This window comes from Molossus molossus, unplaced genomic scaffold (genome assembly GCF_014108415.1).
Source record: "Molossus molossus isolate mMolMol1 unplaced genomic scaffold, mMolMol1.p scaffold_m16_p_1, whole genome shotgun sequence".
NCBI classification, from domain to species: domain Eukaryota; kingdom Metazoa; phylum Chordata; class Mammalia; order Chiroptera; family Molossidae; genus Molossus; species Molossus molossus.
Window position 1 is genome coordinate 79,974,114 of NW_023425344.1, and position 27,820 is coordinate 80,001,933.

The window sequence follows — 27,820 nt, forward strand, 5'->3', positions numbered from 1 at the left end:
TAGAAACTCGTTGGTACAGAGCATTAAAGATGTAAGTGTCATTGGCAATTTTTTTCTCAGGGAGATAACATTTAAATAAGAGAACTTTGGGGTAATCATGAGTTTATAAGAGCATATAAATGAGGCTCGTGTTTATTTTGTTAGGAACTTAAATTTAGTTTGACTTTGAAGAAAGCTTTTGAAGGGTGATATCTGAGGTAATAAAAAAATAGCATTTCATTTTAGTTATTTTGAAGGGTTAAACATGATGTGAAGAAGAGTGCAGATGTTGAATTTAGGTAGTTCTGATTCCTGTTCAGATGTAACTCTGTATTAGATACCCTGTTCAGAAAAGGGAAATATAATAGTCTTCCATTTTGCTCTTGGTGTGTGCATTTATTTGCATGTGTGTGTATGTGTATGTGTGTTTTGGTTAAGATTTAAAAATCTTTATATAAAATGTGCTTAGAATAAATTTTAGTGTAAAATAGGTGCTTAGTAAATTTTTATTTCTTTTGTTTCTCTGTATTAATCTTACCCTAATTAAATTTTTTCAAAAGTTTTTCAATAATCCTTATTACATCATATACATAGATTTAGCTTTTCCATCTTAATAAAATCTTTAAACTTTTACATTTATAACCTTTAGTCCACTCAGTAACCTTCACAGATACCCATCATAAGTAGACTAACCAGAGAATCTCTATTTGGTAAGATTTAAAACTATAGGTCTTTTAAAAATTGATCATACTTAAATTTTTAAAAAATTGTATTTAAATGTTCAGTCCTTTCACTTATACATAAATACATCAAGTTCTAGAAGGATGGAGGAAAGGAGTTTAGAAAATGAGTTTATTGAACAATTGAATTACAGTTCCCTGGAGTTCTGTGAAATGATGCTCATCACACTGAGACAGGGACCCTCACACACAGGAAAGAGTCAAGATGAAAAGGGAGCAGTTATATATTCTCACTACTTTTTCAGTTGCAAAATATGGTATTGGAAAAAAAAATTGAACATTCAGTAGACACCAAGTTTGTAAACTCAAAACGTAGTGAGAATCACATTTACATATTTCATTTCTAAATATGGTTGAAAATTTGGACCTGATAGAAGACATGTAATGGTCATTAATACACATAATGGGTTATTTGATTAATATAAACTTTTTAAAAGGTTTAATTGAGTTATATTTTTTATCTTATAGAATCCTGGTGAAATATTTATTATTTTGAGAGATGAAGTAATTGGTGATACCGTGGAGGTTGTATTTACGTCAGATAGTAAATGCATTAAAACACGGCCCGCCCTGTGGAATAAAACAGTCTGGTGTATGAAAGCTTTAGGTAAGAAATTGTTTTGTCTTTAATAAATATCATCCTGAATTTCTTTCAATAAATTAATGATAAATGGTTTCACTTCCCTACAGAAAGTAATATTGTTCTGCAGGTGTTTCCTGTGTTTAGCTTTCACATACCCAAGGTTGTTACTATTCATCTGAATTTATAAGAGTACAAATGTGTAAATTATGAGAAATTAGCTTGTGTACCATATTATGAGACAGTATCCAGTAAAATCATATGTTTTTATATGTGTCAGCAGAGAACACTTGCGTGTTGTCTTAAATATGGAACTAAAATGATCAGTTTTATTGTAACAAGATTAGTAGATAGTTGGATTTTCATTAATGTATTTTGAATTTTTTTTTTTTTTGCTCCTCTCTCTCCTCCCTCCCTCCCTGCCTCCTGATCTCTGTCTTTTTTTGTCATGCTCCTGAGTATATTTTTGGTTGTTTTGGAAAGCATAAATCTTTGTCACTACTTTATCATCATGGTAACATTTCTATATACAATCTTCCCTTCTTTTTCTTATTTAATTTATGAAGCTGATCATTTCATTATACAACTTTGCTTGCAGCATGATAAATAGTGTCAGATGGGATATCTGCTCATGCCACAATAATTGTACTAAATTCAAAATCTGTATTAATTTCTGCATGTTTTGATAAAAAATGTAGGACTACTTGTTCTTTCAATTTATCTTGTGACAGTCAGAGAATAAAAATTACCTTACAAAACTTTATAAATGCAAACTTCATAAAATATTTTAAAGTGAAAGATATGCATTCCTACTGTGAGTTTGGAAATGTAAAAATATTTAAAATGAAAGAATATGTCAAATGCCTCCTGAGCTTTTTCATGTCGCTGTTGTGAAGTAAGTCTATTTACAGAGCATTTGCAAACCTTTCCCATTATGCTATGCAAAGCATGTGTCCCCTCCATGAATTTCCTTGCACAGCTGAGGCGAGAGTTCAGTTACAGAAAGGAAAGACTCTATGCCAAGCATCTGTAAACATTTCAGACACTGCTTCCTCTCATGAACAGAGATGCACAGAAGTAAGATGAGAAAGGGTACTCTCTGCCTCTTTTCTTTCTCTTCCAAAGACCATTACTTCCTTAATCCACAGTTTAAAATGATTTAACGAAGATTAATTTGAACTAATTGATTTTGGAATTTAAACTAAATCTAGTTAGACTAAAACCACTATAGAAAAAAAAAATCAATATTGCAAATTAAGAAGTACTTAGATAATATTTCCCAAATAGCAGACCAAAGTGTCAAATAAAACTACTCACATTAAGATTTTATGATAATTAAAAAATATATATATGCATATTCAGTTTACCTAATAGCTAAAAGCAGTGCAAAGAATAATGCATGTCAAAGTTCAAATGTTTTTCAGAAAAGCAGAAAGCTATTGTCTATATTTTCCAAGACATACAAGTTCATAATATAGCTATGTAGATGAACAGCGAGTGTGTAGTAAAAGGAAAAAACACCACTATTTACTAGTTATAATAATTAAACCTCTCCAAGTCTTTCTTTCAGTTGGTGTTGTTCTGTAAATCAATGAGAGATTTTCTTAGGAAATTTTGGCTGCTACCTGCTGTGCAGCAACGTATAGATAATTCCATGAGTATGTGTGGGATATGGATGGGACATGCCTCAGCAGAAATAGCCCTAGGGTTTTATTTTCTCTGCCACATGGTACTAGTCTTAAAAAGTTTTGAGCCCTAGCAAGAACTAGATTTTATATCATGACCCAGTACATGTGTATAAATCCATAACTAAAGCCAAGGTTGTCAAAGCAGGAGTTAGACTAATGGTGTTAGCCCTGACATGTAGAACATGGATGCTGTCACTTCCATTCTTATACCATGAAAAAGCGGAACAAACTGAAAATAAATGACTTTTCTTGAGTTCATCGAGAACTATGGTTGCTGGGCAAACCACCATCCCAAAATGTGGAAAGAAAGGTAAACCAAGAGGGTGACATCCAAGCTCTGCCCACCTGGAGCAGAAGTCCCGAGAGCCAGAAACTGGGAGGATTGCTTGAATGGCAATTTTGATGAAATCCTGGTGGCTGAGTGTGGGCTGCTTTGAGAGTAGGCATCTCCTGGGGACTGTAGTCTTGTGAGGCACCTATAAATTTGTGGGATTTATCTACAGGAACCTCACCAGGTTCTCAGAGTGAAGATCTGAGCTCCTCTGGAGGCTCTGCAAGATCAGAAGAAGAGTAATCATAGTTAAATGCTCCAAGTATGCTCTCCATAACCATGCTCTCCACTTTACCAGAGTTTTATTCCAGCTGGGAAAGGGCATCCATCCCACTGTGACCTCTCCAGTCTTCCTGGAGGTGTAGAAGGAAAGCTATGCTACAGCAGAAACATCTGTGAAGATCACAACCAAGAGACATGGGCCCATTAAGAGACTGAGACTTAATTATAAGATCAGAATGCTTCCGCTCTCCCCAGCCTGCCCACCAGCACCACCACGGTGGGGCTCCATGTAATGGCAGTGAATCGCAGCCGACATTGCTGCAAGATGCAGAATCTTTCTGAGGAGGAGCACTTAGGGAAGCTCAGGGTCAAGAGGGACGACAAAACAAGGACAATAGAGGAATTTGAAGCTTCTGGTATGTGTAGTTATAGCAAACATTAATTAAATCCATCCCAGCTCCCAGCCAGATTGCTATACATTCTCACTGTATGCCTACTGACTTCATTCCTTACACCTGACACAATATGGCTGGTTTTCAACATGAAATTACAAGTCATGCCAAAAGCCAAGAAACAACATCAGTCTAAAGAGAGAGAGAGCAAACTACAGACCAGATTTAGTTGTGGCACGGATGTTGGAATTATCAGACAGGGAATTTTAAATAACTCTGGCTAATATGTTAAGGGTTATAATAAAAAAGTAGACAACGTGCATGAACATGCAAAAGGCAATATAATCATAGAGCTAGGAATTGTATTTCTTTTTATTTTTTAAATGCTAGACAACACCTAGTTTTGGCGTAAGAGAGAGTCCCAGCATGCTCTCAAAGGCGAATGATTAGTCCAGAATATGCACATAGTGAAAGAAACAACCAGTGATCAAGAGAACTGTTTTCATTTTGTGTGGAGCCCTTTATTGGGTAATTTGAGACAAGTCTCTTGATCATTTTGTGCCTTAATTTTCTTGCCCTTAAAATAACTCCTCTACTTACATTTTAAATACTTACTTATAGGATGCTTAGAGACAAGGAAGGTGAGATACAAAGCCACACTTAAAGAGACATCCAACTGAGGAACATGTCAATCTCTCCCTCTAGCTATTCCCCTAAACAAAAGGAGTGGTTTTTCTGATATAATGCACCCTCAGTCTCTGGATGGGGTGTGGTAAACCATTTAAAAATTTGTTTCTCTTCCCTACAGGGAAGATAACTGAGGAGTCCATCTTTCTCCACAAAAGCTGTATGCTTGTATGACCCTTCTCTTTAGTCTTCTGTTTATATTTCTTAATGTAGAAGCTACCAAAATCGTTTGTCCCCTTTTGCCCTTGGGGAATCATGCTCAGGGGAGCTCCCAATTCTATGTCATCTCATAGGTAATTCCTGTACCTATTGGACAACTTTCAAGACCAGAAATGATCTCAGTCAGCATCCCACATCATCTTTAAAACATTTTTCTGTACTTTTTTCACTACCAAGTTAAAATGGAGAGATCAAACACCAAAGTGGAAGCACACCAGAAACCCTCCCCCACACTCAGAATTCTTTTGAAGGATATTGATGCCTCTGTGTTGAGAGGAGGCCTCTATCTGTCCAGTATCTGTTCAGTCTAGGAAAAATGCTCATGTGATTTTTGATCATGTGACCCAAGACTTAGTCACATGACTTAAAATGTGGTGTGTTTCCTATAAATGTTCCCTTGTGCTGTAACCAGAGTTTCCAATACTAAATCTGGTTGGTGTTGAGGGCTACTATGGCAGCTTCACAGTATTGTCCAGGACACAAGCTTATTTCTAGTCACCATTCCACCGTCCTAGAGTTTGGCCATACTTATCATGGAACAAGGTTGCCCCTAAGACTTGCTATCACACGTATGTTCAGAACAACATGACAAAGTAGTGGTGTACTGGAACCATTTTATACTGGATTGCAAGAGCCTATTTTAAATATCTCTTTCCTAATTCATATTAAGTATAACAGAATACCATAGATGGGATGGCTTAACCACAGAAATCCATTTTCTCACAGCTCTGCGGGCTAGGATTCTAAGATGAAGGGGCTGAAAGTTGGTTTATGGCAAAATCCCTTTCTTGGCTTGCAGACGGCCATCTCCTCTCTGTCTCAACATGACCTTTTCTCTTAGCACCTGCACTTCTGGTATCTCCTCTTCTTCTTATACGGATGAAAGTCTTATTAGATACGGCCCCCATCCTTATAACCTTATTTAACCTTACCTTAAATTTCTCATCTCCAAATACAGTACATCAAGAGTTATGGCTTTAACATTAGAATTTGGGGGACAGGGTACATCGTATAGTCCATAAGACTTTGGTAGCTTGAAATCAGCCATAGTGCAAGTATTTACATTACAGAAATTGGAAAATCTAAGAATCAAGGCTTTTTTCTTTTTAGAGTGTCAGTTTCATAGCACACCACTGGAAACAAAAACAAAGGTTTCATTAAATAAGAAAGTTTCTGTAAGATATAGCTACTGATATCTCGTTAGTCAGAACTTGATCCCAAGGTGATATCTAGCTGAAAGAAAGAGTAGGAAATCTAGTCATTTTAGTTGGGTAGAAGTGTATCCTACAACAATAAAAGAAAATTAAAAAATCTGTTTCTACAAGGAAGAAGAGAATAGACATTGGGTAGACAAGTAGCATTTCTGTTAAAGGGTACCCCCAAGACCAACTGCTCTATTTCTTTGTTTGGCTACCTCCTCCTAACCATTTAAGTGTGTGTGTGTGTGTGTGTGTGTGTGTGTGTATGTGTGAATAGTCTCTCTACATTGAGGCATATCAAATGCTCACGTCTCCTTCTTACAGTTCTCATATAAACCTCTCCAATTTCTCTCTGTCCAATTCAACACTGTACCATGTTAATGTTCCTTTTAAATGTAGGTTTCTTTCTAACTTAATAACAACTCAGAATAACAAAATTATATTAAAGTACAATATGCCAAACTGGGAAGGAATTCTAAGATGCTCTTTTTTCTAAATGCTCTCTTTCTTTTCCTTCGGACACACTTCCAAATATTAACTGGATTTTTAATTTGAGAAAGTAGCCTCTAATTTTTTCTTCTTCTTTTCAGTTCAATAAGTTGATAGACTTATAATTAATTTGTTTTCTAAAATCACATCTTCCCAATGGTGTTCACAAGTTTGTCTCTGACAGAGACTGCTTCATGTTAAAGGAATTTAAATTTACTATATCCCAGTGTATGCCAAAACATATAAAAATACATGTTAGGGCTTTAAACCAGGACTAGTAACTAATTCTTACGCAGAATGAAGAGGGTATTCCTCTGGTACCTGCAGCTCAGCTAGAAAAATATTTTACACAGCAGGGGACAACCAATTAAAAGTTGAAAGGAATATAAAATGAATCTACAAAGATACAGAATATCTTTATTAGGGAGCTGTTTTCTGAATAATATTAATTATAACTTTATATTTCATTTAAAAAGAATGAAAAATACTTTAGGGTGTGCAAAATATTAATCTGAATCTGCTTAGAAAAATGACAATTTTTCTAAATCATCTTCAGGAAGATGATTTTAACAAAAACTGATATTAATTTTTAGGCATGATCAAGGTTTTGAAGCTACTGATATTTACTTAATAATACTGTTCTAATCAAAGGAGTCATGTTGATTTCAGTTCCCATGGAAACATCTGGAAGGTTCATGGAGGGTTTACCATGTGTTAAAGGGCTCACATTGGTGCTTAAAGGAGCACGGCGTCTCAGGCAATGAAAGTACGTAAAGCAAAAAGCCCTGTAATGGATTTGTGAAATATCCTTTTAAATATCATTAGTTAATATAATTCTGACTCCTAAAAAAATACCCTTGGACTGTATTTTTTATAAATTAGTTTTACCTTCATCAGGAAGGACAGACTACTAAATCACAGAGACAGGAAAGATTGACAAGGACTCCTGAAGAGCCTAGAACTTGAGATTTGAGTAGATTTTTAAAAATTCCATTGCCCCTCTGTAAGTGTACCTTGTGTATCTATGTCTGATGGAGACAAAGAGTTCTTTTCTTTTTCCTTTCATTATAAATTCTTTTTTCTTCTTCCCAGCTGACTCTTTTGCCCTTGCTTGTTTCAGTGATTTTGACCTGTATTTGTGTGTACTGCTAGTGTTCAGTGTGACTTGCCTACTTTAGTGTAGATAATAAATAGAAGAATTTACTTTTCCTCTCTTCTATTTGAGTCCTTAACATAATTGATTTTATTTTCATTGAAGAGTTATACAATGAATACACCATCGTGATCACAGTTATTGTAAAATAAGGCTCAAACTATAACGGGTATTGTTCACACAAAAAAAACGCCAATTTAGTAATACATATAAAGGAGGGCCTCCCAACCAGATGAATCCATAACTTGTCTTTCTTGATATATGGCTGGTAACAGTAATTAGGTCTTATTTAATCACTGACATTCAATAGATATGAAAATGTACCCAGCAAAGACAGTACTTCAAAGGACATCTCTTTGGAGGATTACTCTAAAATCAACATCATTATCAATAGATCTAATGGCAATGTTTTGAGTAAACTAATGGCTCCAGATATCAGAAATAAATTAACTCATTTTAATGTTCCATTCTAAAGAAATTAGAGCATTTTAAGTATTCTATATCAAAGAAGCAGCAATCAAATCTTACCATATCTCTCTTATGGTTTATCATCCGACTTTCTTTCAGAAAGGTAACAATGCCCCATTGTAAAACTCCTAATCTCTTTTCTGATAAACAAAATCAACATCTTCATTCAAAATCATCCTTATGAAATTTACTGAAATTTATTTCATTTGACTCCAAAAACTCCAGAATCCCCCTTACCATATGTGCACAGCTGTAGCTGACAAGATGCCCTTTACAACTTTCTGTTTTTGTTGTGATTTCTTTTTCGTTCTCGATTGAACAGATACTTACTTTAGGAAGAGAGAACTTTCTTCTTATGTTTCCTTTATGATACAGGTTAAGTGTATAGTCAAGCAATGTGATAAGAGGAAATTTCAGCTTCTTCACTTAGTTAAGCTTAAAGTTGCTATTGTTGGCTTTAGAGTACCCTGAGCAATACTGTAAGGCCCTTTAGCCTACGTAGGAGATAAAGTAAAATTAATGCTTAAACCTTAATAACTTTTAAATATTCAAAGCTTCATTAGGAAGTTAGGGTTATACACGAGCTTTTCAGTCTTATACTTATTGCAAACCCCAGATGATCAAGTGACAATGTTCCAAGAGAATTTGGAAAATGTCTTCAGAACAAAGAGTGAATGTTTTTAAAGTGTGTTCTGAAAATGAATTAAAAGAGATAAATTTTGTTTACTGGTTTTTAAAATATTTTCTTCTTTATTGATTCGAGAGAGAGAGGATGGAAGACGGAGAGAGAAAGATAGAAACATCAGTGCGAGAGAACATCGATTGGCCACCTCCTGCATGCCCCCCAGCTGGGGATTGGGCCCACAACTGGGCATGTGCCCTGCCTGGGAATTGAACCAGCAACCTTTTGGTGCATGGGTCGTCGCTCAACTATTGAGCCACACTGGCCAGGCAACTTTTATTATAATAAAACACAATGACTTTTCTAGTGAAATGACTGTTTATTGTTTTTCTTTCATGGAAAGGCCAAAATTCGTAAGTAACTAACTGTTGGCATGTTAGACACCAACATGTTATTTTTATAGTTATGAGAATTCACAATGAAGCATATCAGTCACTTCAAACAGTTTGTTGACTGAAGGCTTTGGATAAATGTATGGTGTAACTAGTACTTAAGTAGCTGGGCATTATACCTTGCCTTCCCAAAGGGTTTTCATTATAAACAATTGAGTAGAAGTTTTATTTCAATTGACTCCACTCTTTCTCTGTTCAAACACAATTTTGAGAAACTTGCCTATAACATATGAGAATTTTCTTCATAAAAGTAGTAACAAATACCTAACTTTTTAGGAGCAGCTTTACTGTTCCAAATCATAAATTATTATGTAAAGATGATTATGGATTATTTTTTGAAATGGAGGTTAGTAATTAGGGAGAAAGAACTTATTGCTTTGCTTTTATAATAATTCTACCATGTGTTTCTATTGTAAGGTTATTTTTTTTAAACAAGTGTTAAAACATACATTCTATTTTGTGATTTCTAAGTTCTAAGGATAAAAAACATAAGTGCTAAGTTAGTAAAATTGTTATGAATTCTTAAAGCCTTCCTTCATATTCGAAAAATATGATAATGAGAGACAAGCATTATATATTCAGCTCCTAACTCTATTTTTGTGTTTTATAAGATTTTCCTGCTGGTTCTGTCAATGTTGATGTCTACTGTGATGGAATCATTAAGGCCACAACGAAGATTAAATATCGTGCAACAGAAATGTCTGCGGGATGCCCGTTGGGAGTGGCAGGTTCAGGAGATGATGTGTGTCAGGTAAGTTGATCTTTCCATAAAGTTGATAATGACCTAAAAAGCTAATGCAGATAAAAGAATATGCTCTGGTAGAAAGTCTGTATGTTGGTTGAATAAGAATGAATTACTGATCAATAAGAAGGGAAGAAACCGACCTCTGTGGTGCAGAGATGCAGTTGAATTAGTCTGCTTAAGTCAAGCATTCTAGATAATGTCACTGGGAGACAGGTTACCCATTGCAAAATAGCTATTGTGTTAGGCTCATTTTAAAGCTGTTACAGAGCCAATTAAGAAAGACAGAAGGATTGAAGAGAAGTCTTAAAAAATTAATCTTCTTCTTACCTAGATCTGGACAATGCAAAACAAAAATCAGGCAATATGATGCTTAGAGGTTAAGATGTCAGACAAACCAGGAATACCATCAAAAAGGGAGCATGTGGGGTTAATCTAGTTAGACATTGTTATTTCCATGTGGACATTTCCAGGCTCAGTGTATGTTTTTCTTACTTTCATCTATCACTGTTATCTCATAGTGAAAATTCTTGCTTGAAGTTAACAATGTTTATTAGAAAATCCAGAGGTTAAAATTTCCTGGAAAGTATACAGGTTGCTTCTATGACTCAGCAGTGATAGCTTGGTGAGGCATCTGTGTTCCTTCTCAAAGAGCCCTTGTGTGGGACCTTTTCCAGTGAACGTACATGCTGTGAATCCTCTGCCCTCGCGGACTTGGAATGTAATGACTGCATTTTGATCAATTTTATGCCGTTGATTTAATTTCTGCATGCTATTTATCTTGTTGTTGCCTGACCCACTTTCGGTGGAGAGAAAGCTTGCTTGATGTAGAACTTTTATCCTTTATGTGCTTATTTTATCAAATTTTTAGAATGAAATAAATGCCATTTATTTTTATAGCTATTAGATAGTTAAAATTATAACCTTGCTTAATTGCCTTCTGTGTGTGTTGGGGGGGATAAGGGTAGAAGGGAGAAGAGGCAAAGAAAGAGGTACTTTCATGAACAGTGTGATCTTCAAATTCATGACAAACACTATTAAGAACTGGTAACAAAACCATCAGTGATAGGGAAGTTGACAGGTTGTCATGAAGCCTTATATATTTAAGCTAGTTTAGAATTGGAGGTTCTGTTATTTATTTTTGTGTGCCACATTTTTCTATTAGAGTTCTCCTTTATGGACAACATATTTTAGAACAATGGAAATGGTAAAAATGTCTTAGAGAAGCACAGGCAGTAAAACACCATTTGTCAAACCAGGGAGTCTGTGGACATTTGACAAAATGTCTATTTTGTAATTGCAAAGAAAGAACAAAAGTAATAGCCTGAAATACAGAATGTTTCATTTTCTTGTGACAAGTCTACCTTATCTTCTACTTTAAAAATCCTGTTCATTACAAAAAGATTAATAAAAGTGATATATTGCATTATTAATATACAGTCAGCATAGAAATAAAGTAGTCCCCCAAACACATTTTTGTGTTGGCTTTGCCTTTAGGAAGGAAAAAAACCCTTTGAGTATAGTTAAAATTAAATGTAATTTATAACTCTTGGACAGTTTTTCAGAACACTATAATGTGCAAGTTATGATTTCTTCTATAGCTCTGAGTGAATAAAAACTTTTAGATAACCAGAAAATGCTCTTTTATTTTCATCCATGGTGTCTGAAATGAGAGGTAAGGGTTATGACTATATCTTAGGATTTCTTCTCTCCACCAAGCCCTGCTGGTCTAGTGAAAGGAAGAAGGTGGACAGTCTCAGCTTGATTCAGCCTGTCACTACAAGGAAAGAACCACTTTAAACTCAAGGTCAGAGTCCTGAGAAAGAGAATTATTCTGGCTTAATGACAACAGACCACAGTGTAAGAGACATTAAGAGATTAGGGTTAATGTTTACAATTTAAGGTAGATAGGCTTAGCAATGTAGCTACTGTTATCAAGGGACCTAGGCATGTTTTGGGATTAGATCAAACAAGTCCTGAGACAGATCTCAGACCAGACCAGCTATACCATCAAACACATAAAAGAAGGAAAAGGCTGCAGTTCAGTCAGACACCACCAGATCTTACATCAAGGAAGACACAGGGTTTGTCTAATCCACTGGCATCTGCACCATACATGTCATACCTGTAATGGATTCATTAAGATGGTGATCGGCAGTCTCCCCTTGATGAAAAAGACGGAAGCACAGCGGTATCTTCTTGGTGTGTTTTAGGGACGTTCAGCCTCGAAGGAGGTGTCCCAGCCCTCACTGCTTCTTGCGGGCATGTGGATTTCCTCCCACGTAGATTATTTTTGACATTTGACTTTGTTCCCACATAGATTCTATTTTTGAAATTGTGTAAAATTCTTTGCTTTTTCTTTTTCTTTCTATTTTAGAACATTACAGTGATTTTTAAATATGTTTGCTGCTGTATCTTTTAATTGGGAAATTTGGATATTTTGCAAATAGTTCACTGAAAATCTCTCTGTTCGAAGAACAATATACATTATAATTTTGTTTATTATAGTTACTGTGTGTTTGTAAGAACATACACCAAAACATTTCAATTTTTTCAATATCCAACCTACTTAGCTAAAATGGTATATAGTAAGAGATAGCCTGAGTTTTCTTATGAATTTTAATGGTAGATGTAATTTAAGTAATCCTAAAAATTAGCAATAAAATGCTCCCTATAATCATTTAGAAGTTATTGGGCATATAATAACATGAACATTATCTGACTTTGAAGAAAGAAATAATAATGAGAAATCTGAGGATTTTATTTTTCAGTAATCCTAGAACTTGCAATAAGAGACTTTACATTATCATATAAAACCTCTTGAGCATATAGCAAAATATCATTCTGTGAATTTGAGAAAAGAAATGTAATGAGAAACTTTATTTTCTTAGTTTATTTTTAATGATGTCCATTAGGTTTTAGAATGCGTTACCAAAACCAGCTTAATTATATAACTGCTTCCTAAAATCATTTCATCTTTTTTTAATAGATACTAAATCCCAGCACATAGTCTCATAAAGATATAGTTTCAGATCATCATCTATAATGGTGAATTCAAGAGAGATTCAATGAAAGAAATCCAAAGCCCAATTTGGGAAGATAATTAGAATTCAAGTACTAGTGTTAGAAATACTAGTAACTGCTATTTAACTGAGATAATTAAAACCTTTGAGACTTTTATACTATTTACAAAAGTGTCTAGGGACAACAAAAAGTTAACTTTTCATAGGAAAAACTAGGTACAGTATAAAAGCCAAATTAGGTCAAATTACTAAAACTCAGTACAGTATAAAAAACAAATTAGAAAAAAACTAGGTACAGTATAAAACCAAATTAGGTCGAAATACTAACATGGAATTTCAAACAAACATGGAATTATTGATTCAAAGCATTAGGATCCTATTCATTCAGAGTTTTTGAAATGGTACCAAGAAATTCTTCCTAGTTGTATTTCTTTTTGGTAAAATGGTATCATTGTGTTGCATGTATTTATCATTTTGCATGTTTTACTTTATCCTTATTTAAATCTTATTTTCATATTAGGTACACTTCATTTCCATTTATTATTAAATTGTATATATTATACAATCGTTGGTTTGCTACCTGCCAATGTTTCATACAGTGAATCAGACGGAGCTGGGTGAGAACAGGTACAGGCCCGGGGAACTCTCCTATCTTTAGGAGTTTCCGAGTTGTGACTAGCTCCCTTCCAGGTTAGTTTCTTCACTAAATTAAAGCTTATGTCTTAGCAACTGTGTCCCTTAAAGAATCTTCAGGAAGGTAAAGGGGTGATAAATGGGGATGGAAGGAGACCTGACTTGGGGTGGTAAACACACACTATAATATATAGATGAGGTATTGTAGAATTATATACCTGAAACCTGTATAATTTTATTAACCACTGTTTAATAAATTCAATACAAAAATAAATTTATTTTTTCTTTAAATTCTCATCTGAGGATATTTTTCTATTTATCTTCAGATAGAGTGGGAGGGGGGAGGGAGGGGGAGAGAGAGAGAGAGAGAGAGAGAGAGAGAGAGAGAGAGAGAGAACCATCATTGTGAGAGACACACCAATTGGCTGCCTTCCACACCACCCTGTGGGAATGAACTGCAACTGAGGTATGTGCCCTTGACAGAAATTGAAACGTCAACTCTTTGGTCTGTGGGCCAACGCTCTAATCACTGAGCTAAACCAGCCAGGGCAATAAATTCAATTTAAAAATATTAATAATCTTTAGGAGATTCTTCCACTGAGAAATACTGAGAATTCCCAGGTCTTTCAGTAATATTTTTTAGGTCCATGTCTTCCTCAAAAGGCTGATGGACAACTTCCTTCCTCTTTTCATCAGCTCCTGCTGAGGAGAGATACAAATGCCTCTAGTGTCTGCACCGTAAGGCCAGTGTTAGCTAAGACACTCTCTGGCTACAAACTTTCAGTGGCTCCCTGGATAAGGCTCAGATGCTTTTGATTGGCACACAAGGCCTGCAGGATCACAATCAGGTCCTGCCACAGGATACCCTTACCATGTCTTCTCAACCCTCTCCATGATTCCTCTGTACTAGCCGTCAGGATTGCTCACTCTTGGAGAACACGGCGTGCTATTCCTCCCTCCACCCCCAGCTGCATAAAGGCAGAGGCACTGTGTCGTCCATCTGTGCATACCCAGTTTATTTCACATACTTCCTGATGCAAGGGACACAACTGATAGTTAATGCTAAAAAATGGGATCACATAAAGTGATTTCTAGTGCCATTTGACAAATAACTGAAAAAACTGTAACATAGGCATATAAGATATAAAGATAAATGAAACTACCCTCTTAAAGTACACTCTTATTTATTTATAAAAGTAAATAAATAAATTTGATGCTTATGAAAATGAGGAATTCTTAGAGGTTTGTGATTTTAGAAAAATGAAGTGTCTGTGCTATAAACTTTTCCTCATGTTCTACCTCAGCAATGAACTGGACGTTAATACGCATCATTGCTGACTTTATTGTTCAGTGTTATAGATATCCCCCATTGCCCTTTCTTCCTGGTTCCTGCCCCACCCAGGCCTTCACCATCCCCTTGTCTGTGTCCGTGGGCAATACATATATGCATATACATTCTTTAGTTAATCTCTTCACATCCCATCTCCCCCATCCCCTTCCCTCTGAGGTTCCTCAGTCTAGTCCACCTTTCCATGCCTCTGGTTCTATTTCATTCATCAGTTTATTTTGTTCATTAAATTCCACATATAAGTGAGATCACATGACATTTGTCTTTTTTCTGACTGGCTTATTTCACTTACATCTAACAGCCATACGATTCCAGATTCCAGTCTTGCCTTTCATTTGAATATTGAGGAAATGTTTGCTCCTCCAAAATGCCCAAGATCTTACCTCTCATTCAAAAGGCTGCATATTATCTTCCCTGACAAGTGGCAGGGAGGCCTAGGAAAATTAATTTTCCTCTGGCTCAGGAGCAGGAGTTAGATTCTTTTACTGAATCAGCAATCACTTCCTTAAGAGAGCTCAATGTTCTTAGTGGTGAAGGAATTCCTCTCCTGTGTTCAATGAAGAAGCTAGAGTATATGATGTCCAAGGTCATGTCCAACTCAAATATTCCGTAATTTTATGCCAAGAAAAAATATGTAAACTACATTGGAAATTCTGACCACTCTCCGTTAGAGAGGATTGGCTTGCATTATGTGTGGGCTGTCCGCGTAGCCTCGGTTACACTTTTATTTGCACTCCTTCCCAGTTCGCCCTCCAGAGAAGAAGGAAATGATTTGAGTTTTATGTATCTTCCATTCGTTTTATTACTTGTTTCATATTTCTGATGAAAGATTTGAAATGAGTAGAGAAAGAGCAGTCAAATAAAATGCAATTTGGAGATTATTTTCTGGACTCATTTTTCTTATTGTTCGTGCCCCTTATAAGAATGGATCAATACGAAGGAGGCATATCCGTGGAAGTTTGTATTGTACAGACAAAATAAGGACCATTTCCTTTGTGCTATGTCTCCACTTGTGATTATGGTCAAGCTATAGTTAATGATCCCCGATTAGGATAGTTCAGACCTAATGTTTATACTGACCTCAGTTACAAATCATTGAAACAAATAGGATTATACTACTTAGTATACACATCCATTTACTTAGAGAAAAACAAATAAGTTGGTTAACTTCACAGCAGATATAGCAGTTGTTATAGGGAAAAATAAGTATTTCTGAATGCAGATCCTTAGCCATTAGCACAACCACACTGTTCTCTACAGTCCTTTATCTTATTAACCACCTCAGTCCATTTTCATAGTTTTGGCCCCATGTGTTTTAGCTATATTCAACTGCTGTTTAGACTATATTTTATTAATGACTTGCTCATGTATAGTTTCTATTTACTCAGTGGAAATAAATACTTGCCCCATTTTTTATTTCTCCCAAACTAAAGCATCTCTCTTGAGTCTTATATCTTTCTTTCCTCTCATCGCTGGGGCTGGCTTCAATTGCCCTTCACCAAGGACGCCAGCGAGCTGGTGTGAGTACTGTAACTCACCCTGTGAGAGTGCAGGCTTCTGCTTGTACTGTCTAGCTGTTTAGAGGGTTGAGATCTTCAACAGTAAGGAGTGTTTTAGAGGAACCTAGAAAACAAAGCACAAATCTAACATAGTTAATAATGTTCCTTCCTAGCTATTATTCATAATAAGATAATTACAGAAAATTAGAAAATCTGCCTCTGATAGGAACAAACCCAAAATCGTTAATAACCCTTTGGAAATTAGGAGACTGAAAAAATTATTGTGGCAAAAATGAGTTTGCTTATATATTTTTTAAAGTCAGTATGCATTCTTAGGCCTATTTATTAAGAACAGTTATACTTCAGCAATGAGATAAAGTGGATATATAATTCAGAATCTCTAAATTGTTTAGCATTCGTGAATTATGCTTCTACAATAAACTGCATCAAAACACAGGAAATGAAGCAAAATAAATCTTTGACTAGGAAAACTCAGCTTCTAAGAATCCCCACCCCACAGGTCAACCATTTAGCCTCATCAACCTTATTACTTCAAGTAGCAACACACAAATACATATCCATTCTGCTCAAACCTCTCCCAACAAAATTCAATGGACATTTTGCTTGTCCAATTTAACTTGACTTTTCAGCAGCATCGAACACCATTATCTAACTCACTTCCTTAACACTTATTTATTTTTTTAACTTCCATGAAGTCGTATCATCCTGGGTTTCCTTCTATGTCCTTAGCCTTCTCTCTCAAGATCTTTTGTAATCTCTCTTTCTAGAAAATAAAGTTTCACATTTACCAAATTGTTATTCATAGACTTTTTTCTTTGCTTGATAAATGCTTCCTCTGCAGTTTATCTCATTAATTTATATACTCCAAATGTGGTTTTTCTCTCAGCCCCAGCCTTTCTAACTCAGGGTATGCATCATCATCAATCCAGTTCTGGGGGAGGGGGCGTCTGGGTGAAGGGGGGCAAAGAGGGAAAATTGGGGACATCTACAATAGTGTCAATAATAAAAAATTTAAATAAAAAAACACAGAAAAGCAAGAGTCTCCTTAATACCTTCTATTCCCTCACCCTACAAGTTTATCCATCACTAAGCCATATTGATTATATCCACTAAATATTGCCCACTTCTCTACACATCTCTCCAGTTCCAATCAACCACTTTTCCTCTTGCCCAAGCAACTGTAAGACAGCCTCCAAATGGTCCCTACCATGCGTTTCTTGCACAGCTTCTGGTTATCTTAAGTTCACAGTCTGGGAGGTTCTTTTAAGCAGAAAGATCTTGCCGTGGCTGATTGGCTAAGTGGTTAGAGCGTTGGCCCTCGGACCAAAGAGTCACGGTTTCATTCTGATCAAGAGCATGGACTTCGGTTGCAGTTAGGTCCCCAGCCCTGGTCGGGCTCACACGGGTGGCAACCAGTTGATGTGTCTCTTTGGCATCAATGTTTCTCTCTCTCTCTCTCTCCCTCCCACTCTGCCTGAAAATAAATGGAAAAATATCCTCAGGTGAGGATTTAAAAATATTAATAAAACAATAAAAAGAAAGATCTCAGCATGTTATTCTCCTGCTCAGACACTTCAATAGATTTCAATTATTGTAAAGATTTTTTTTTTATAAATCTTTATCGTGAACAATGAGGCCCTGGAGAAAACACCCCCACTTTTTCTCTCCAGATTAATCTCATTCCTCTTCCTCGTCCATTCCAGGGACACTGGCCTGATTTTAGTTCCTGGATATTTAGTACCTGATCTCCTATCACAGGACATTTATATATGCTCCTCTCTTTAACTAAAACAATTTTCCAGTCCCTTCTCTCTCAGTATCTTTACCTAATTAATTCTCATTCATCCTCCACATTTAATCTTAGCTTCTCTGTTAGTAAAGCCTCCCTGACCTCATACCTCTCCTATGTATCTCTGCAGCACTGATCACATTCTAAGTTGATGCCGATGTGCGCGATATTTCTCAGAATAATGGCAGCGCTCACTAGACTCCAAGGTCAAGGGCAGAGATACTCTGGTTCCCTGTTTTGTTTCCAAAACTAGGTACACTGACAGACACATAGCTACTCAATACATATTTTGTTGGATGAAATAATGACAAAGTGAAAGAATTTTATACATTGTTTCCCACCCAACCTCAAGTGGCCCACCCATCAGAGCTACTGGTTCCAACTGCCACCGGCTTCCTGACAGCACAGATACAGCCCTTTCTGAGAAGGGTGTGGGACTATTGGCTGAAGGGGTGCTGCTTCTTACAGCTATAGAAAGAACAAGGCGAAGGAAGGACAACAACGGAGTAAACCGAAAAAGAAAACAATGAGACCAGTTCTGTGTTGTCTAGCTTGGAGACTAGCACCTACAGCAACCTGAAAGAATAATTTCAGAATTTTTTTGGAAGTCATGGCATGGGTTAGAGACGCCTTTTTTGAAAGACATTTCTTTGACTATGTTAGTACTGTATTTGTTTTAAATCTTGTCTTGTTATATATTTAGCAGTAGGTTGTTAACACAATGATTGCTAAAGGGAGGGAAGGGAGAGATAAGATACGGTTCTTATGATTGCTCTGTCTAATGCCTACAGTAGAAAACTTTGGCTTTTTGTATTTCATCAATATTGTTATGAAATATCCCCATTAGTGAATCTGTTCAAGTTTGATCAAATTCAAGTTTTGAGATTTTTTGACATGATATACAAAGGGTCAAAGTTGAAGAATTCAGCACAATCAAACTTTAGTAAATGATCTAAAACAGCAAACCCTACATTCTAAGTAATTTAAAAGATACGTTATTTAACTTAAGAATTTAAAAAGAATAAATAATTTATTTTCTCAGTTGATACAAAAACAAGTTTGGGGAGCAAAGTCTCCTCATTGATAGATGTGTGTACTTTTCTGAATCACAGTCATTATTTTCATGATTTAAAAAAAATCTCTTATCTGCTTGCTTTTGCATAAATTATGTTTATCTATTTTGCATAATTGATTGTGATGGCAGAAACTGCTAGTTGTCCCCCACCCAGTATTTCATTTTCTTTCTCACATGCTAATATAACTTTTACCTGGGCATATGACTGCCCAGATAAATAATGCTCTTCCTGATTCTCTTGCAGCTGGGTACAGCTACCTGACCAGCAGCCAACAGCATGTCAGTGGAAGTGATATGTGCACATTTCTGATCATGCCCTCAATAGAAGGATCGAGTCATGCTCTCCCCCTCACTAACTTTTTACTTTGACTGGCTGCAATGTCAACAAGGGAATGATGGATAAAACAGCCAGAACCATGAAGATGACATGTCATACCAAAAAACAGAGCCTCAGTCTCCTAACCATGCACATCAGCTCTGGGTTGCCTAATGCCAGGCTTTTATGTTAAAGACAAATTGATGTCTATCTTGTTTAAGCCAGTGGCATTTTTGGATCTCTGTATTACAACAGCAAACCCTACATTCTAAGTAATTTAAAAGATACGTTATTTAACTTAAGAATTTAAAAAGAATAAATAATTTATTTTCTCAGTTGATGCAAAAACAAGTTTGGGGAGCAAAGTCTCCTCATTGACAAAGTCTCCTGTGTACTTTTCTGAATCACAGTTATTATTTTCATGACTTGTTATATCTGAAAGCTCACATCAAGTAATTTAGAGTAAAAGGAATTAATAGTTACTGGATATTTTACATATATCTTCATTTATATACTCATTTCAACTCTACGCAATTTTGTCAGTTAAGTTTTTTTTTGTTTTTCTTGTTTTGTAAATCCTCACCCAAGAATATTTTCCCTTTGATTTTTAGATAGAATCTAAGAGAGAGAGGTGAGAGAGAGATGTAAGAGAGACACATTAATTGGTTGCCTCTCACACAGCCCCTGGTCAGGGTCAGGGATTAAACCTGCAACCCAGGCACATGTCCTTGACCTGGAATCATACCCATGATCCTTCAGTCTGACCCTGACACTCTAACCACTGAGCAAAATCAGCCAGGGCTATCAGTTAATTATTAAGGTCCATAGGTAATGAGTCCTGGAGCAGACATTTCAATACAGGTTTCTCTGATCTCAAAACATGTTTTCTTCTTGTTCGAATACAACTTTTAAGTTATTGAAAGAGATTCTACAACCATAAAAATACCTAACCAATAACAAATATATGAAGGAAGACTTAAATTGCATTTTTATATTCCTATGTTTATTTTTTGCATATGTAGTTACATGTTGAAATTCTCAGGACTGACTCACTCAAAACATAGAAAATAAATTTGACCAAAGACAATATCTTCTGTTAGTCCTATTCAGTTATTTAGATTATTCTTTTAAATTAACAGCTTGGACTCATAAAGTCAAAAAAAGAAAAGGAAGAAAGTCTTTGTACAACTCCAGCAAGTATTTGCTTTGCTCTTTTCCCTATCATTTCCTTTGCAAGCTTCAGTAGGAAATTTTGTTTAAGATATGTTATGTAAACTATGTATCAAAGTCTCCTTTAAATGGCTATTCTGGCTCCCTTTCACAGCACACACAGTGAACAATGGAATAAACGAAGTGACTTTCTTTTACTAGTGAAACTTAAACAAGCAGAGCATTTTGTTATAATAAGAACAAGATGTTTTCTGCTCAACTACTGACTTCTCTTTTAGATATCTGAAGATAAAGTATTAAAAAAAGCATTGATTTTTGTCTCTTATATTTCACAACCCTCCTATGTCTATGCCACTGAAATTATTTCTGTTATTAATCAAGACTCTGTTATTGTCTTTCTCTAACAGATTTTTAAAATTACTCTAATATCCATCCATCTACTGATGCACACTTGGGCTGTTTCCAGATCTTAGCTATTGTAAATAGTGCTGCTATGAGGGTACATATGAGGGTACATAGCAGCACTATTTGCAATAGCTAAGATCTGGATATAGATCTTATATGGGGGTACATATATTCTTTCTGATTGGTGTTTCAGGCTTCTTAGGGTATATTCCTAGAAGTGGGATCACTGGGTCAAATGGCAATTCAATTTTTAATTTTTTGAGGTAACACCATATAGTTTTCCATAGTGGCTACACCAGCCTGCATTCCCACCAGCAGTGCACTAGAGTCCCCTTTTCTCCACACCCTCGCCAACACTTGTTGTTTGATGATTTGTTGATGGCGGCCATTCTGACAGGTATGAGGTGATACCTCATTGTTGTTTTCATTTGCATCTCTCTGATGATTAGAGATGTTGAGCATTTCTTCATATGTCTCTTGTGGTACATATACTCAGTGGAGTACTGTGCAGCTGTAAGAAAGAAAGATCTCTTATCCTTTGAGACGACATGGAGGGACCTGGAAAGTATTATCCTAAGCGAAACAAGCCAAGCAGAAAAAGACTAATACCATATGATCTCGCTTATTTGCAGAATATAATTAACATAACAGTCTGAAGAATAGGGTAGACCCAGAGACATGAAAGTAGGGTACAGACTAATAACCCTCAGAAGAGAGGATGGTGGGGGGAGGAAAGAGATAAACCACAGAACTTATATGCATGTACACATAATAAATGGACACGAACAACAAGGCCGGGGACAGAGTGGGGGGGGGTTTGGGGAGGAGGGTGTCAATGGGGGGAAAAAAGGAGATACATCTGTAACAAAAATAAAATAATAAAAAAAATAAAAATAAATAAAATAAAATTACTCTAATATTCTGTGGCCAGCCTTATAGGTTTCTTCATCCAACATCAATGTAAAAATCTCTTTTCCTGGCCATCTCTGCTGCTGAACCAGGGAAAGCCAAATTCTCACATTTTTAACCTGTGAGCTAAAGGTGGTTGTAGCTCATTAGACACAAAGAGACATCTTTGGAACTTTTGTTTTTCTGATTAAAAGAGAAAAGAATAGATCTAGTTGACAATAACTACCTTGTCCATTCCCCGTCCAGGAGGTGCCTAAACACAAAAATTATGTCCATCATGAAACCATAGACCATAATATATGCTTTACTCAAATTGTACTTCAGATTTTATTCTTCCTTCTGTGACTAAAATGTGATACAAAATGCATTTTGTTTACGTTGTGAAGGCATAAATTAAAATCCTTATTCTACTACTTAACTCTGCAATTGGGTGTAGGGGTATTACTGATTTTCTTGGACCAAAATAATCACATCTATAAAAACAGGCTTTTTAAAAACTATATTTTTTATGAAAATTATAAATAAATTATATAAAGCCTAGCATAATATAAGTGCCCAATATGTGGTAATTATTACTAACACTTAAATTCTTTGAGTCTATTTAACTGTATTCACTTATCTTACATGTACAATATATAACCTTTCACACCATTCAAAACATCTGAAGTATCTCACAACTGCTTACATTAAATTGCCTCAAAATCTTTTTAAAAATAAATCTCTCAATGCATCATACCCAAGCAGTGTTCACACTCCTCATCCAAGAAGGAAACACATTAGACTTCAAAGGGGTGATACTATGTAATAGCTATTTATCTTTTTTGTTTTTGATTAGTGAGCATCTTTTCATGTCTGTTAACTATCTGTATGTCCTCTTTGGAGAAGTGTCTTTACAGGTCCTTTGCTCATTTAAAAAAATTTTGTTTTTAATGATTTTTACTGATTTTAGAAAGAGAGGAAGGAAAGGAAAGGAGATGGGGGGAGAGAGAGAGCCATCAATTGGCTGCCTGGGCATGTGCCCTGACTGGCCTTTAAGTGGCCTTTAAGTGCAGAGAACACTTAACCAATTGAGCCACACTGGCCAGGGCCTTTTGCTCCTTTTTTAATTGGCTTGTGTTTTTGGTGTTGAGTTGTATAAGCTCTTTATAAATTGTAAATGTTAACCTTTTATCAGATGTATCATGGGCAAATATGTTCTCCCATTCAGTGAGTTGTCTTTTCACTTTGTTGATGGTTTCCTTTGCTTGAGGTAATATATCAGAAAAAGTATTGCTACTAGAAATGTTTGAGATTTTACTTCCTGTTTTCTGCTAGGATTTTTTCCCCAATTTTTATTAATTTATCTTTGTTATAGATGTTTCCCCTCTCCCCCCCAACACCCTCCTCCCCATCCTGCCCTCCCCACCCCCTGGCATTGTTGTCTATGTCCACTGGTTATGCATACATGCATATAAATTCTTTGGTTCATCTCATCTAACCCTCCTACCCCCATACTCTGAGGTTTGTCAGTCTGAACCGTACTCCTTTCTATGTCTCTGAGTCTATTTCGTTCATCAGCCCACCTCGTTCATTATATTCCACAAATAAGTGAGATCATGTGGTATTTGTCTTTCTCTGATTGGCTTATTTTGCTTAGCATAATACTCTCAAGGTCCCTCCATGTCGTCTCAAAGGATAAGAGATCTTTCTTTCTTACAGCTGCATAGTACTCCATTGTATATATGTATCACAGCCTTTTCATTTTATTTGTCTACTGATGGAAATTTAGGCTGTTTCCAGACCTTAGCTATTGTAAATAGTGCTGCTACAAACATGGGGGTACATATATTCTTTCTGATTGGTGTTTCAGGCTTCTTAGGATATATTCCTAAAAGTTGGATCACTTGGTCAAATGGCAGATCAATTTGCTGGGATTTTTATGGTTTCAAGACTTACATTTAAGTCTCTAATTTATTTTGAGTTTCTTTTCTTGTGTATGGTGTAAGTTGGCGGTCTTGTTTCATTATGTTTGCATGTATCTGTCCAGTTTCCCAACACCATTTTATTGAATAGACTGTCTTTACCCCGTTGTAGGTTTTTGCCTCCTTTGTTAAATATTAATTGACTATAAAGGCATTGGTTTATTTCTGGGTTCTCTGTTTTATTACAATGATATATATATGCCTGTTTTTATGCCAGTACCATGCTGTTTTGATTGCTATGACCTTGTAGTAAAATTTGATATTAGGTAGCATGATACTTCCAACTTTGTTCTTCTTGCTCAAGATTGCTGAGGTTATTTTGGGTCTTTTGTGATTCCATATACATTTTTGGAATTTCTGTGATATGCTGTTGGAATTTTAATAGTAATTGCATTGAACCTACAGATCACTTTTGGGTAGTATTGATGTTGTAATGATGTTGATTTCTTTTATCCATGAACATAGCATATGCTTCCACTTCTTTGTATATTCCTGAATTTCTTTCTTCAGTATCTTATAATTTTTTGAGTACAGGTCTTTTACTTTCTTGGTTAAATTTATTCCTAGGTATCTTCTTCTTATTATTTTTTGATGCAGTTGTAAATAGGATTTTTTTTTAGTTTCCCTTTCTGAGTGGGAAAAGTAAAAGAAAATAAAGGGCGGATAAATGGTGATGGAAGGAGACTTGACTTTGAGTGGTGAACACACAATATACAAATGATGTATTATAGAATTTCATACTTGAAATATATAATTTTATGAACTAATGTCACCCCAATAAAGTCCATAAAAGTTAAGGAAAATCATCTTGTTACATTGATATTTTTTATTATTTTATATTTTAAGTTTCATTTATTTCTGCACTGTATTTATTTTTTTCTTTCTGCTTGCTGTGAATTTTACTTTCTTTCTAGATTCTTGATGATTGCTTGTGACTTTTCTACTTCTTAGTATATATATTTCCTATAACATTTTCTCTCAGCCTTGCTTTAGCTGTGTTGTACAAATTTTGATGTGTTGCATTTCCCTTTCATGCAGTTTTATGTATTTTTAACTTTCCTTGAGACTTCCTCACTCTTTGACTCATGGATTATTTTGAATTATGTTGTTTGGTTTCCAAATGTTTGGATACCTTTCTATTATCTTTTTGTTATGCATTTGTAGTTTGATTCCATGTAGTTAGAAAAACACAATCAGTATAATTTAAATTATTTTGAATTTGTTGATATTTGTTTATATCCCAGTAAATGGCCTATCTTGGTATATGTTCCATGAGCATGTGGTGAGAATGTGTATTCTGCTCTTGTTGAATGGAATGTTCTATATATGTTCATTAGATTCTTGTTGGTAGATCATTGGAAAATTATATACTGTGTTTGAGTTTTCCTATATTCTTGCTGACTTTTTAATCAATTTTTGAAAGAAAGGTATTTAACTATAGTTATGGATTTATGTATGTCTCCTATCCATTATGTCAGTCTTTACCTCATATATTTGGGAGCTTTTGTCCACACATATTTAAGATTACTATGTCCTCTTGGTGGACTGACTCTTTTATCAATTTATAAAGTTCCTATCTAAATGCTCATTTTCATTGCTCTGATGTCTACTTTATATAATATTAATATAACATAACTATTCAAATCAGTTTTTATGTTAGGATATGTTCTTGGGAGAAATAATTTGGAAATTATATTTTGTGTTCTGTACTATTTATTTATTTACAAGCATAATGCCAGTATTATGATTATGAAATTGAAAATAGAAGTGATTCAACTAGTTATGATATCTGTATTATTTCCTAATTAATGAAATGTCTTCATCTGCATTGTAAGGCCTTTTTTTCTACAAACACTGTTACTTCATTTTTAAAATGCAATGCTATAAGCTATAGCATTTCTCACGTTGAAGTATCATGGTATCTCAGATTTCTAGTGAGAAATCTTGCTCTTTGAATTCTCATCTGTGTGTTAGAATCTCAGAACTGGAAGTGATCCCAGAGGTTATCATATGACTAACTTATATATGAGTGTCCACTCTGTAACTAACTCATAGTAACTTTCTTTCATAGTACCTAGAACTCAATTTATTGTCCATATATAATTATATGACTGTGAATTCCTTAAAGGCAGAGCTTGCTGTCCCATACCTCCTCTGTTTTTTTGTTTTTTGTTTGTTTGTTTGTTTGTTTTTTTAATGTTCCAGAGCTAAGAGTTCCATATAGTACATAGCATTAAGTAGATTAATGTTGGGCTTTGCTTCATATTATATAGCTATACGTTGAGAAAAAGACTTACATCCCCTCCCCAACTTATTTTTTTTAATAGACTATAGTTGGCATACAATATTGTATTATCTTTTTGGTGTACAACGTAGTGATGTGACATTTTCATATCTTAACAATGTGCTCACCACACCAAGACCACTCCCAACTTCTCAGCAGAACATAGAAAACCCACTGAGCCCTGAATCACTGTACTATTTGAGGCACTCAGATTACTGAAAAATGAAGAAATAGAGTAACATAGGTGTTTATTTGATCAATACAGCCATTAAATGTATGTGACTATGTATTGGCAACATGTCTAATTTTATTTAGAAATCACTTCAAAAGTCTTTGTTAGAAACTTTTGTTCTACAATCCTCTCTCCATCCAGTGGCTTTGTTTGATTGGGCCACCTCCTCAGCTACAGCCATCTATGTCCCAAGTCAATTTAGTTCCAGTCATAAGCTTCACAAAACACAATTTTAAAAGATGCTTGTCTTTGTAAAAGGTTATGCCATCAGTAGGAGAATTCTTGAGTTCTGCTTGCCTCCTCTTAAAATTAGGGAAATAGCATAGACATGTAGTTATTGTATAGTTACAAGAATGAAAAAAAAAAAAAGGCCAAGATGAATATTTTCTCACTTTCATTTTGACACAGAAATAAAATAATCTGTGTATCCCATTTCTGCCCCTTAATTAGAAGAACCAGACTCATTATTTTATTTATTAAAACATATATATTTTATCAAAATTTAGTATTAAAACAAATGTCAGTGTTATTATTGATGTGCTGTAATGTTCTTTTATAATTAGTAAGTGTTTAAGTAAAGTTGTTCATCCAAAAGCAGACTTTTGTTTCTTGCATTTATTTCTCTATTACTTTAATAACTGTTTTTTAAGCAAACCCTAATGTTTTGTATGAGTCTTTAAAAATGGTAATAATAGTGCTGAAAATTACCTGGTATTTACTCTGGTAATAATTTTTTATTATATTGCACTAAGATGAGTTTCTATGTGAATAACTGAACTAATAAAAAATGTCCTTTTCATTTGGAAACAGAATGACATGAAAGAACTTGATGATGTTCTCACATCCGTATTCAAACAAGAGATACCATATTATAAATTCCAATCTCTCCAAACTGAAATTAACCCTCAAAAAGAATGTGAGTATTTTCCAACTACATCAATTATTCTTTAATGTCACATTTCAGTGTATGTCAGTCAATAGTAAATTTTATATCTAAGAAAGTGGTTGAATTGCTGATTAAATATTTTAAAAATTTCCATCACTTTGTGAGAGAACAAACTTCTGAAGGCCAATTTGGTAATTATTTTTTATCACATACCCTAAAAATGTGCATAATTTTTTAAAAATCAGTAACCGACTTCCTCCATTTTTCAGGCTAAATCCCCAGTAGGGGGCATGCAGGAGGCAGTCA

At 35.1% G+C, this 27,820-nt stretch overlaps 1 protein-coding gene across 1 annotated transcript in view; it reads left to right on the top strand.

Annotated features, from left to right (window-relative positions):
• Positions 1-27,820, top strand: part of BANK1 (B cell scaffold protein with ankyrin repeats 1) — a 302,010-nt gene that overhangs the window by 74,685 nt on the left and 199,505 nt on the right. The window contains exons 4-6 of the mRNA XM_036282317.1: positions 1,188-1,326; positions 9,833-9,972; positions 27,439-27,544. Of these exons, the coding sequence (XP_036138210.1) occupies positions 1,188-1,326; positions 9,833-9,972; positions 27,439-27,544 (385 nt within the window). The remainder of the gene's footprint in view (positions 1-1,187; positions 1,327-9,832; positions 9,973-27,438; positions 27,545-27,820) is intronic.